This window comes from Anguilla rostrata, chromosome 17 (genome assembly GCF_018555375.3).
Source record: "Anguilla rostrata isolate EN2019 chromosome 17, ASM1855537v3, whole genome shotgun sequence".
Lineage (NCBI taxonomy): Eukaryota > Metazoa > Chordata > Actinopteri > Anguilliformes > Anguillidae > Anguilla > Anguilla rostrata.
In genome coordinates, this window is record NC_057949.1 from 10,166,623 (window position 1) to 10,179,680 (window position 13,058).

Below are 13,058 nucleotides of genomic sequence, written 5' to 3' on the forward strand. Positions count from 1 at the left end.
AGTCAGGTGGTACAAACCCAACAAAAATACTTTTTTTTAGGGCTATATTGGCACTATTCGATTACAAGATATGTATTTATGCAAGCAAATAAACATATGACTAATTGATTTTGTAAGTTTGTAAGTTTGGTTTATTGATAGTGTCTTTGTGAAATAGCTATCAGGTGGTGATTCTCACCCCCCATCAAATCAAAGTTATTTGACTAACAAAGCTAACGGCTAACAAAGAGTGAGCATGTTTTGAGCCAAACATGTCCCCAAGGAGAAACTCACCGGACCTCGGTATAAAAAGGGTGAACTATCCCTTTAAACTTCCCGTTTCATATGAAACAAGCTTGTTTTCAATTTGCATAGGTGCATAAATTACAACAAGGACTGTCTGAATATAACAGCAGTATTTTATAAGCCTGTGTGTCATCACCCACAAATATAGTTTCAAACATGTATGTTAATTAGCCAACAGAATTACATTATTTTGCATTTACAATAAAACATTTCATAATGGAACACTCAGTACATAACTAAAGTCAACTATTTTATATTGAGGGTCTATAATGGTTGAGTTGTTTAGGGGAAATATTACGCTGGACTATCCCTTAGCCTAGCCTCACATTTGAAAGAAGGAATTTTCTTAGATAACATGCCACTGTACTGAGGGAATGTTGTTTTCTGCTTCGTCAAGAGGGAAGGCTGACCTCTGCTGGCCACAAATTACCACTTCCAGAAGCAAGTTTGCTTTCCCAGGTATTCCATTCTAGTACTGTACTAACCATAACACTGCCATGCTTAGCTTCAAACCATCAGAAAGAAGGTACAATGTGGGATGACTGCTCGAGTGTAGACACAGTCCACCGGGGGCGCAAAATAATTCAATTAAATAACGTGGGTACATGCGCAAGAAGCTACAACTCAATAATGGACACGAGCCTGCTTCACTTGGTTAATTGCTATTTTGCGTCACCAACCAAGCTGCCACACGATCCTGGTTTCTGTCGGGCTTCCTGCCTGATGTTTTATGGTGGACTGCTTGCTGCACAATATCATATAGCAAAATAGTACCCCAACCATTCTTTTGTCAGAAATGATATCACCTTGCATCACGTTTGACACCGATTAGTTGAAGAACACTGTTTTGCCATATTGACTTATTACAATCTGGTGCGTTGAGTCAGCGTCGAACAAAATAGATTTTATCACTGTTGTTCTGATTTTACTTTTAACACCTGGCTACGCTCTGAAGTAATATGAGCTATAAGGGCATTTGGGAGTAGTAGTTGCAAAACTTTTGTGAAACGTCTTGATGACTCGCGCAAACTACAAGAATTACACTACATTCCCCACAATTCCAAGGGGTTCAACCCGGATATTAACTGGTGTAGTTGGTGTGAGCTAGTGTGGAGAACTGCGGAGAGATTATTTCCGAATGTCAGCGCACCGTTCTGCATTTTTTTGGTGTATTTGTTTTCATAGTGGTTGGTTATGGACTAATTTAATAAGTGCACGTTAAAAATAAAATCTTTACGAGTGCAAACATGTTCGGTCGATCGAGAAGCTGGGTGGGAGGACAAGGAAAATCCAAAAGCATCCACTCTCTGGACCATTTAAAGTAAGCATGACGAGTGTGCATTTTGTTTATTTGTTTAGTTAGCTGGCTAACTATTTATCTTAACTATTTCGGAATTGGTTGACAGGTCTGTTTATTTGATGTTGTCCGCTTCTCCGAAAGCGTAGCTAATATGATATGTAGTGAGTAGTAGACAGCATTTACAGGCCCGTATCTGCATCTTGCTGCTGTTGAGCCAAACTGTCGGCGCTTCCGCTATTCTAGAGGAGACAACAAGCCCAGTCAACAGTTTATGAAGATTAGAAGCTAGCTAGATAATTAGAAACCTATTTAGGCAGTTGCTAATCTGTAGGACATTGCGGATCAAGTTACCGTTTAGAGGGCAATAGAATCGTTACAATAGAAATAGTTTACGATTTAGAACACCATGAACAACATCACACATCTGCCTGTGTTTTTAGCTAACTAGCTAGCTAGATAGCTAGCTGTGTTTGTCAAAGTTGACAGTTTAAAGTGTCCACAGGAAACGAGACCCCAGAAAGCTGTGTTGCTATTTAGCTATCTTCAAAGATAACGTCATTTTATTTTACCATCGTCATCTTGCTAACGAACGTGATCTACGACAGCTAGTTGGCTAATTTGTCGACTGTCTCTTCCCTGCTAATTTTGCATAGCTACCGTTACAGAAACACCTAATTTAGCATCCTACGGTAAACGTTTTAGCTAACGTTGGATTACCATTACCATAACAGATATCTCGCTAATTTGCTATATTCGTTTGGCTTGTTTGCCAATCCTAACTTTTGTGATTACACGTATTTCGATAATAATAACATAAACACTGAGTGGTAACAATTAGTACACGCCTGCATGTGCACATGATTTGACAGTTTAAATGAAGGAAACTTTCTTGTGTTGTTGCAACAGGTGCTAACATGGCACATGTAGCATGTCGTATGCTAGCGTTACGCAACAATCTTTTGCCCTTACTGTAAGGTATTTACTGGTCCACAAAGTAGCTATAAGTTGTGTAATTCATTGCATGTCGTTACGTTTGTTTTTGTCTTCCTTCAAGGTACATGTACCATGTCTTAACAAAAAATACAACAGTGACTGATCACAACCGGAATCTGCTTGTGGAAACCATTCGCTCGATTACCGAGATCCTGATATGGGGGGATCAAAACGACAGCTCAGTGTTCGAGTAAGTTGCGTCTTTGGCTTTAAGTCCTTTACGTCATAAAGAGCTAGCGCGATTGCATAAGATATCTCACGATCTGGAGATAAGTGAGGAGCAAATTCTAGACAGACTAAACTGCTAACAAATAGTGTTTTCATGTTTCCTGTATTTTGAAAGTTGAAGTTAGGCTATATGCCATCAGCCATATAATTATGGAGCCTGGTAGCTCTCCCAATCTGGCAACCAGATTGCTAGGTCAGGCCATGGTTGCTGTGTAATTTTATGAAGCTTCCTGCTTATTATGGAATGCCATGACTATTTTATTATAAATTGTCATATCACATCATAAACCATTGCACTATGTGCATGTTTCTGTATTCTACATCTGTCTGAGGTGTTAGGTATAATAAAATAGGGATATGACAGGTCTGTTGTCATGTTCAGAGAGACCAGAGAGGAGCTCAACCAATTATTGTATTGCTCATTATAAACGGAACAATGCCAATGATGATTGCTGGATACTTTCTGCCTAATCTTCTGGGATCCCTTTAGATATCTAAGCACTATAGCCAGGAGTTATCCACCAGTTCCCGTTGGTGTTGTTCTGTTAGATTTACCAGTGTGCTTCGTGGTTGATTGAGCTCTTCTCTGGTTTCTGTTCTATGAAACGTCTGTCAGTTCCCTATTTCACCATCCCTCTGAGGTGCAAGGCTCATCTGGAGGAGAGAGAAGCTGTACACACCACGCAGCTTTGCTTTCAAAGTAGCATAAGGCCACACAAATGGCATTGAGTGCACGCTAGCTCAAAATAGCTGCACCATTTTGAACTTGGAACTTTCAGAATGGCGGACAGAGACGGGCTGTGAAATGTTGCTGAATCCAGTAACATGAAACGGAAAATTTTCTGTTTTACAAAGTTGCGTGGCTCAACTTCTTAAAGCTGGTCTGTATGAATATCATTTAATTTAGCCTCAGAAGGTTTGTAACCACCAAATAAAAGTGACGAAATTGCAGATGAACTGATTGGGAATGCAGCAGGGTGTGGTGGTAGTAAGGTCAGATATGCAATGCAAAGCTGATGTGCCCCAAGCCCTGGGGCAAATAACGCATTTCAAGTGCATTCACTCGTTTAAGTGCCGTAAAATGTACTCCTGTGGATTTGTGACTATATCAACGCTATATGTGCGTAATATATGCATAATATCTATGTATGTGGGTGTCACGGCTCTATGTATGATATCTATATTTGTGTAATTCCTGTGTTTCTGTTCCCATGCAGCTTCTTTTTGGAGAAGAACATGTTTGCGTTCTTCCTGAACATTCTCCGGCAGAAGTCTGGACGCTATGTCTGTGTTCAGCTCCTGCAGACCCTCAACATTCTTTTTGAAAACATAAGCCATGAAACGTCTCTATGTAAGTCTGGTAGTCCAGAGCACAACTCATTTCTGCAAGTAGCCTACTCCAACATTATCATCATAAAGTAATATACTGTGTGTTAATAATTATGATAAAGCATCTTGCAGCTAACACTTTTTCATACTTTTTGACAATAAAATGAATTGTTTTTTATTGCTTCAATGCAACACGAAATGCTGTGTTCACAAAATCACTCACACAGATAAAGATTTAACTTGTGTGTTATATCGCTGTTGCATTTCCATTTTTAATTTTAAAAGCTCACCCAGATTTTTCCCGCTCTTCTCTTCCCAGATTACTTGCTCTCCAACAACCATGTCAATTCCATCATCGTCCATAAGTTTGACTTCTCCGACGAGGAGATCATGGCGTACTATATCTCTTTTCTGAAGACCCTATCCCTTAAGCTTAACAACCACACTGTCCATTTCTTCTACAACGAGGTAATGGTCCCCAATGGCCATGCCCAGTAAAACTAAAGCATGGTTCTCCCATATGACAGTGACGTATGCTTACATTGCTCCTGCAGGTGGCGATGTGGGGCGAGGCCTACCACCCAGCAGGGTTGAAGGTCAATTCCATTTCAATTCACCCAGTTCAGGAAATTAATTGTAAATTCAGCTCATCAATAATTAATACCCGTAATGTTATCTGAGAATTTTTCATTTACTGAACTGCATTTCAATTGATTTTCTTTAATTGAGTGAACTGAATTGGAGTTCCCCCTTTGCTACGCCCTGCTCTCCTTGGCTACTGTTGCGATGTCCGTCAAGCTTTTTGTGTCAGTCTAAGCAAGCATGGCATTATCAACCATGAAGATGTGTAAAATGACAAAGGAAATATTTAGTCATTTTTGGAAAAATGGATCTTCGATTTCAGAGAGAAGTAGACAGAATGGTCTGCATTATACCTTTTACGGCTACATGCAGCGAAACTGTAAATAATTAGTAAAGCCCACCAATCACAGTTCAAAAGTCAGTCACCTCATCGCTTAGTGATTTAAGCAGAAGACATGGATATAAAGCAACAGTGTTATTTTTGTACAGCAGGCTAGGTCATGGATAAGATACTTATAGTGTACAAATATAGTGTACATCATATTATATATTAGCCATCGGAATCTTTATAGATGTACTAAATAAATCTGCTTCAGTGTCACTGGATTATGGGATTCTACAAAATTCTAGAGGATTAGCCAACTTTATTTTCTGGCACCTTTTTGTTTAATTGATTACATGGTAAATTTGGGCTCATTCAATGCTAAGATCGGGAGCACAGACGGAATCAATACGGCAGCGGGACAGGCAGTCTATCGAGTCGATTTAAAAGTACAAACAACAAACTAGCGTAAATATGGTAATCGTGTTTTTAAAGATACAAGTTTTTTTTTTTAAATGTGGTGAGATTAGGCACAGCTATGCTATCTTGGAGCAAACATAGGTAATCTTCTTGGGGTTCTTTTGTGAATGAGGTTTAATTTTATGTTTTATTCACAGCCTACGCTTTTCCTCATTTGATTATGGTTTTGGAAACTGAGAAAAAATAACATCTTCCCCTTAACTGTTTTGTTAACAAGCTATCGCTTTTGAAAGTTCCCAAAACACACTGTTTGGCCACAATCGCAAGCTAAGCTAACCATTAGCCTACAACTAAGAAAGCTTGACAGAGGTCCACTGCCTAGAAACGGTTGCTACGCTATGGTTGGACTAGTGCCAACTCATTTTTAACAGTGGTGACAATGCAAAATTGCCTTACTAACCCTATGAAAACTTATTTTAAAAATATGTTAATTTTTTTTAGCATGTACATGCATGCCTTAAATTATAGGTTGTACAACAGAATCTGTAACCTCTTAAAAAAAAACTGTCATCTAGATTCTGGAATGCTACAGGTGCGTATGCTGCCTTGACTCATTGCTGCTGACCCTTCACTGTAGAATCTCTCACAAAGTACCATGTTAAGTGTCTGTCTCCAATACAGCACCTTTATAACGCTTTACCTGCCCAAACGCTCGGCGAGGAGAGTGTCCCGTAGCTTTCTCCGGCTCCTGTGTATAGGGGGAAGTTATTGGTGTACTGCAAACGGTGGTAAAGGGTATCGGATGCGACTGCCTTTGCTCCGGGGAACCACCGGTTGGCTCGGTGGTGTCGGGAGTAAGGAGGAGGGGCTGGAGGGCAGGGTCCGCTCACAGAGAGACACCGTCCGGCGGGGAGCCCGCCTGACCCCCTGCTCTGTGTGAGCAGACTGAGGCGGCAGCGCGAGCATGGGCTTCAGCTCCGCGGCGTCTGCATGTCCCCTGTGCATGGCCACAGCACTGCTCATTTCAGGGTTACCCAAAGTGCAACTCGAAAGTGGTCTAGGCATAAGCCGTATTCCAATGCATATAAGTGTATATGAAATGAATGATTTTGGTTAACGTGTATATATATATTTTTTGCTACCTATGTATTGCATTGATTGAAGATATGTTGTAAGGCCAAAGTGAATTGTGGGAGTGTTTCCGGGGTAGTTTGTGATACAGTTTGTCAGGTGATCGCAACAAGGTTCCAGTCTTTGAGGAAGCCGTGCGGTAGGCACATGCCTATTCTGTCTGATATATTTTAGCACTTTAGTGCCTAAAGAGCGTTCTTGTTTTATTGTATAGTACTCTCTCAATATATAAATAATGGTTAAATAGTTGAATAACATGTTGCATGCTTATTTTAATTTTTTGGTGATATTGAACATTTTGGTAAATTAGTCAGAAATCAAAATAATCAAATGAAGTGGTTGGTGATTGTCAGAGGTGGAAGTTGACCTTTAACACTGGGTGTGACCTTTACAGGTCGCAGGCCTGTAGTGCTGGGTGTGGGCTGCGCTCTGTGGCCCGCGTCTCTCTGAGTGGCCCCTGTGTCCGGCGCAGTGCCGTGTTTAAGTCCTGGCTCTCTGTCTCCCATGCTTCCAGCACACTAATGACTTTGCCCTGTACACGGAGGCCATTAAGTTTTTCAACCACCCAGAGAGCATGGTCAGAATCGCAGTCAGGACTATTACTCTCAATGTGTACAAAGGTGAGTAACCGGGCCCACGGAATGCCCCCCACTCCAAGCCTGCACTTTGCTCTCTCTCTCTCTCTCCCTCGCTCGCTCTCGCTCTCGCTCTCTCTCCCCATCTTCTCCCCTCCCTTCCGCTCCTGTTCTCACAGGCTGCCAGGATGATATGCATGGCCGTGCTTGCAGGCCTGAGGGTCGAAGCTGATAAAATGGCGCACGGCACTGATGTTTGTGTTGCATAGATTGCACAGATAGTTGGGCCTGCCTCTGGTCTGTGTCCCATTTATAGTTTCTTTTCACACATCCAGGCGGAGCCTCACTCTGTGTCGCTCATATTTTTAAGATTGCGAACATATTCCACCTCATATCTGCTGTCAACACTCACGCGCGCACACACACACTCACTCACTCATACGCACACTCACTCACACATACACACACTCACTCACACTCACATGTAGGTGATAGAACACCACAAAAATAGTCTGAAAACTAGCAGACAGTTTTGTTGGAATCCAGCTTCAACAGAAGTGTTTTTTCCCCTTCAATTAAATGTACTCATGGAAAGAATTAGGTTTTTATTCTTTCCATTAGTAATCATATTCTCAGTGGCCCAAGCATTTCGTCATATGACTGGAGGAGCGTGGAAGCAATGCAAATTATCTGGCAGTGTGCTTTCCACTGTCTTGCTCAGTGAGGTTTCCTCTTTGGGTTTTTGGTTGCTTTCTTGCTGCCTCTATCTTCTTCTTTCTCATGCCTTTGAATATAGTATTTCTCTACGTTGCTATTAAAAAAGAAATGCAAAACCAAAAACAACGAAAAACTGCATGCAAGGCTCTAACTGCCATGTTCAGGCACTGTTGAAGGTATGATAGCATAGAATATGTTGGGATATGTAGCCAAAGCCTGTACTGTAATGCATTGTGGGTGTTTGGACACTAAGACGTACTGCATGCTTCGATAGCACTGTCAGGACCGGTGGTGGGCTGTCTCCTGTGGTCACATGATCACTGGGATTGAAATGTTTGCAGATATTTTATGGTAGCTGCTTGGGGTTCATTAACATGTGTGTGCGTGTGTTCTTTTTGGACATAGCAGCTCCCCAGTAGGATGATGCTGTCGTAGACCATCCCCCACCTCCCTCCCCCCCACACCTTAACCCAATTAACTGTATCTGTTCTTCCTTCTCCCTCAATGGTGACTCCTGTGTCCCTTAATCCAGTGTCACGTAAGTTGGTCCAGTTTTGGAACTTTTGATATTTCTTGTTTTTTTTTTTTTTGTTGTTTTGTGAATGATAACGCATGCCTCTGGTTAATGAAGTCAGGGACAATGGCAATGTAGATTTGCCACATTTGAAATAACCCAGCAAGATGCCAGGACAAAATAAAAACAAGCAAAAAAAAAAAAACTGCAGGTTTCAAAATGGTAAACCTCTTTGGTTGCTTTCCTTGTTAGGTGTGATTTATTGCCATGGTTACAAACTGATGGCCCTGGGTGTGCCCTGGCCTCTGGGTACGGGCACAAGGGGTACTTGATTAAGATGATGTTCACTGCCAACTACGTGGCCCTGTACTGGATCCACAGAGTCCCCAAAACTCCTCCCCTTCCTCTCCATGCTCCTGCCCCTTAATAATAAAGACAATTGGCATCAAATGCCTGCTATCGTGCTGCTGTCTTCCGTCATAGTGCGTTTGGGTCATGCTTTACGGTGACATCGTCATTGAGGGCTTGTGACCCGAATACTTCATCCGTAAATACGTACTCACCCTAACTGACAGGCTGGCCACTGACGGCGAAGCTTCAGTTAGCCGTGTGAATTTTTCTGTCCTTGTTGCTCTGGCTTAGTTAGGCCCAGGGAGCTGGTTTTTGAAACCTGCGCCGTGTTTTGAGAATGTAATCTCATGGTTTCTGGAACTGTGAGAAGTGTTTATCTGGGGATGGTTAGTGTCCCGCACATTCCAAGTGAAGGTCAGTTCTGCAAGCCAAGAAGTTCCTTTCCTCTGGATGCTTAGCCAAGTAATTCCCAGTCGAGCCAAGTTTTCTTCCCTCGCTGTCCAAATCTAAGCACGTTTTGTCTGTTTGCTGGCTGTCTGCAATCTCGGAGTTCTTTTTTTCATTTAATTTTAAAGATGTAGAGTTTGTAGTTTTCATGCCTGTGTGTAGAAAGTATGTTCATTTTTATGCATCCTTTATGAAGGCCAGTCCAGATAACTCTGAGCTGGGCCATGAATCAATGGCAGCAGCAGCTCGTAGGGCTGAACACAACCCTAAAGCCTGACCCGGACAAACTGTGTATGAAGACCGCAGCATTGAAAAACCGTCCTGTCGGTTTTGACGTTCAGGACATTAAGAAGGCACCTTTTATGGGCTGTTTGGAATAACCTTCCGTTATTGATCTTACTGTTATTCAGATGTATAAATAATCACCTCCCCAAGTGAATGAACACGAGCATCAAAAGGATGTTCATAGGAGGAAACCAAGCTCAGGGAAGGAGTCTGGTCGGGGGGGGGGGGGGGAAGAAACGCGCTCAAACGCGTCGTTTTCTCGCCGTTTTAACCACGGTGCATTGCGGCAGGTCCCTTTCCCTCTCCCTCTGTCAGAAGCGCGTAACCCCCCTAACCCGTCAGGCTGTCCCGTGTCCCCCTGCTAACCCGTGAAGCGCCCGCTTCAGGCCCCTAGGGTGCCTGCCCCCCGCCCCCCCCGCCCCGTTTCCATGGCACGGGCCTCGATTCCGTCGTCCCGTTTGGCGGTTGGTCCTCAGCCGGGAGCGACGGGCTCTTTCAGCCCGCCTCTCCTTCGTTATTACGGGCGAGACTCGCTCCGGGAAGAGCGCTGGGGTCGACAGAGCCGCGGCTCCTTTGAGGTCAGCCGCTCGCTGGCTGAGGGCGAACCGCGAGGCGGCCGGACCGAATCGCGGACGCCCCCCTTAGACACCGCTCGTACCCCCCATTTTCTTTCCCTGCGGTTGTGTAACCTTGGTAACCCTCCCCCCCCCACTTTGCAGTGGATAACCAGCACATGCTCCACTACATCCGGGATAAAACGGCCGTGCCCTACTTCTCCAACCTGGTGTGGTTCATAGGGAGCCACGTCATCGAGCTGGACAAGTGCGTGCAGACGGACGAAGAGTAAGCGTGCCCCTTACCTCACAGCGCGTCTGTGACAGGCATCTCACGGGCTGGAGGCCTGGTGTGTGTGTGTGTGTGTGTGCTGCAGTTCTCATGCTGTCCACTAGGGGTCAGTGTCGCACCAGAGTAGTGTCTCCTCTGAAGTCTTCTCCTTTGTCTAAGTGAAAAAATCAACTGTGGTCCTTTCAAGTTTAAATTTGCATTGGTGTATGTAAATAATTCTGTAGAAATCTTAAAACACACTAGCCAATGTTTAATACAATGTTTAAATTTATTTTGGAATGGAGTATTCAAAAATCAGTCTTTCAAAACCATGAATTTGTGACTTAAAAGGGACTACTTAGAGATAGATTAATTTATGTAATAGTTCTAAAACTGAACTCCAGAGGGCGCCGTTTCTTTAAATTTAAGATCATCAGGAGTAGCCTTGATGGTCTTGTAGCCTTGCAGCGTGTAAGTTGAGTAGCCTTGCAGACACTGTGGCCCTTCAGTGCGGGGGTTTGGAGACTTGGCTGTATGCAGTAGGCGGCTGGACTGTTGGAGGGCCGGTGGGTGATGTCGGAGTTCTCTCTCCACAGACACAGGAACAGGGGGAAGCTTAGCGACCTGGTCGCCGAGCACCTGGACCACCTGCACTATCTCAACGACATCCTGATCATCAACTGCGAGTTCCTGAACGACGTGCTGACCGACCACCTGCTCAACCGGCTGTTCCTGCCCCTCTACGTCTACTCGCTGGTCAGCCACGAGCAGGTGAGCAGCGCTAAGCCCAGCCATACAGGGAAACTGTACCGCAGGAGGTGCCATCTGTCAGATGAGATGCGTTCTGGCGACTTGGTCTTTCACTGACTTTGGGAGATGACCGCAAATCGCTGTCACCCTTTCCTCGGTGCTTACCCATAAAGCTCTCAAACTGGGGTCCATGAGGGGGGATCACAACCTGTCATGGGAGCTGGATAAAGGTATCAGAAGTTAGCCGTATTACCCAATGAACACATTCATTTTGCAGAATGTTTTGAATACGGGAGGGGTTTTTAAGCACTCTGGATGTGAAAGTGCATTTATGTTTGCCTTTCTTTTTTTTTTTGCCATTATTTTTGCCCTTCAGGATGAAGATCGCAAGATAAGCGCTCAGGTGTCGCTGTACCTGCTGTCACAGGTACGAGTACCCCTCCGCCCCCCCCCCTCCGCACCCCCCCACATCTATGCTCTGTTGTGTGTGGGCAGTCTTGTTTGTTCGCACTGAGTTCCTGTGTGGGCTTCGAGGTAACATTTCTTTAACATTGTGGTAATGAGTTTAAGATGAAAGAATCTTTCCGTAATGCTGTGGTAACACGCTGGTGAGCAGTAAGTCGGCAGAACAGCTCGGAGGGAACGTTTCCATGACGCTGTGATGTCGTGCTGGTAAGAAATGTCTCCCCATCCCCGTGGTAACGCTCTGCCCTCCCCCCCCATCAGGTCTTCCTCATAATCCACCACCAGCCGCTGGTGAACTCCCTGGCGGACGTCATCCTGAACGGGGACCTGTCGGTGTTCTCTTTGCAAACGGAGCAGGACACGCACAAGAGTTCGGTGAGCGCCTCCCCCCCCCCCCCCCCGCCGAGCTCTCGCACGCGGGGCCCGAGCGAGCCGCGAGTCGCTGGCCTGTTTGCCAGGCGTCCCCGGGGCTCCGCTTCCGCGCGCTCACCGCGCCGCCAGGGTGGTAACCATGGCGACCTGCAGCCCGGGCTGCTGCGGTCCCCGCAGAGTCGCGCAGGTGGCACAGCGGCGTGCGGGCGCGGCCCCAGCTGCACGCTGTCACGTGTGTCTGAGGACCAGCGTGTCCAGAGGGTGCGCTGCAGGAATCTGAGATTCTGGTGTGTGTGTGTGTGCGAGTGTGTGCGTGTGTGTGCGTGTGTGTGGTGTGTCGTGTGTGTGCGTGCGTGTGCGTGTGTGGTGCGTGTGCGTGCGTGCGTGTGGTGTGCGTGTGTGCGTGCGTGCGTGCGTGCGTGCGTGCGTGCGTGCGTGCGTGCTCTTGTGTGGTGTGTGTTTTCCTGTGGGTGTGAGTGTGTTTTCCTGTGATTGCGTATGTTTGTGTGTGTGTGTGTTTGTGTTCTTATCTGTGTATGTGTGTGCGCTCTTGTGTGTGTCTTCCTGTTTGTGTGTGTTCCTGTGGGTGTGAGTGTGTTTTCCTGTGATTGCGTTTGTGTATGTGTGTGCTCTTGTGTGTTTGTGTTCTTATCTGTGTATGTGTGTGCGCTCGTGTGTGTGTTCCTGTGGTTGTGTGTGTGCGCGCTCGTGTGTGTGTATGTGTTCCTGTGGGTGTGAGTGTGTTTTCCTGTGATTGCGTATGTGTGTGTGTGTGCGCTCTTGTGTGTTTGTGTTCTTAACTGTGTATGTGTGTGCGCTCTTGTGTGTGTGTTCCTGTGGGTGTGAGTGTGTATTCCTGTGGTTGTGTGTGTGTGTGTGTGCTCTTGTGTGTTTGTGTTCTTGTCTGTGTGTGTGTGTGTGCTCTTGTGTGTTTGTGTTCTTGTCTGTGTGTGCGCTCTTGTATGTGTTCCTGAGCGTGTGTGTGCGGCGGGGTGTGCGGTGTGTGTGTGTGTGCGTCTTGGTTGTGTTCTGGTGGTGTGTGTGTGTGTGTGCTCTTGTATGTGTTCCTGTGCGTGTGTGTGCGCGCATTGGGTGTGTGTGTGTGTGTGCATTGCTGTGAGTGTGTGTGTGTGCATTGTGTGTCGTGTGGTGTGTGTGTGTGCATTG

At 45.3% G+C, this 13,058-nt stretch overlaps 1 protein-coding gene across 6 annotated transcripts in view; it reads left to right on the forward strand.

Moving 5' to 3' along the window:
- Window positions 1-1,354: 1,354 nt before the first annotated feature.
- Window positions 1,355-13,058, forward strand: part of clec16a (C-type lectin domain containing 16A) — a 57,051-nt gene continuing 45,347 nt past the window's right edge. For 4 of the 6 annotated variants that reach the window (XR_010326807.1, XM_064315909.1, XM_064315910.1 and 1 more), the window contains exons 1-9: window positions 1,356-1,606; window positions 2,640-2,768; window positions 4,024-4,157; window positions 4,455-4,603; window positions 7,105-7,210; window positions 10,199-10,322; window positions 10,901-11,075; window positions 11,431-11,481; window positions 11,781-11,894. Coding sequence is in view for 5 of the 6 variants with exons in the window: in XM_064315909.1 (XP_064171979.1) it covers window positions 1,533-1,606; window positions 2,640-2,768; window positions 4,024-4,157; window positions 4,455-4,603; window positions 7,105-7,210; window positions 10,199-10,322; window positions 10,901-11,075; window positions 11,431-11,481; window positions 11,781-11,894 (1,056 nt within the window). In the remaining variant the exon portion in view is untranslated. The other 2 variants (XM_064315911.1, XM_064315913.1) reach the window with 2 other exon arrangements.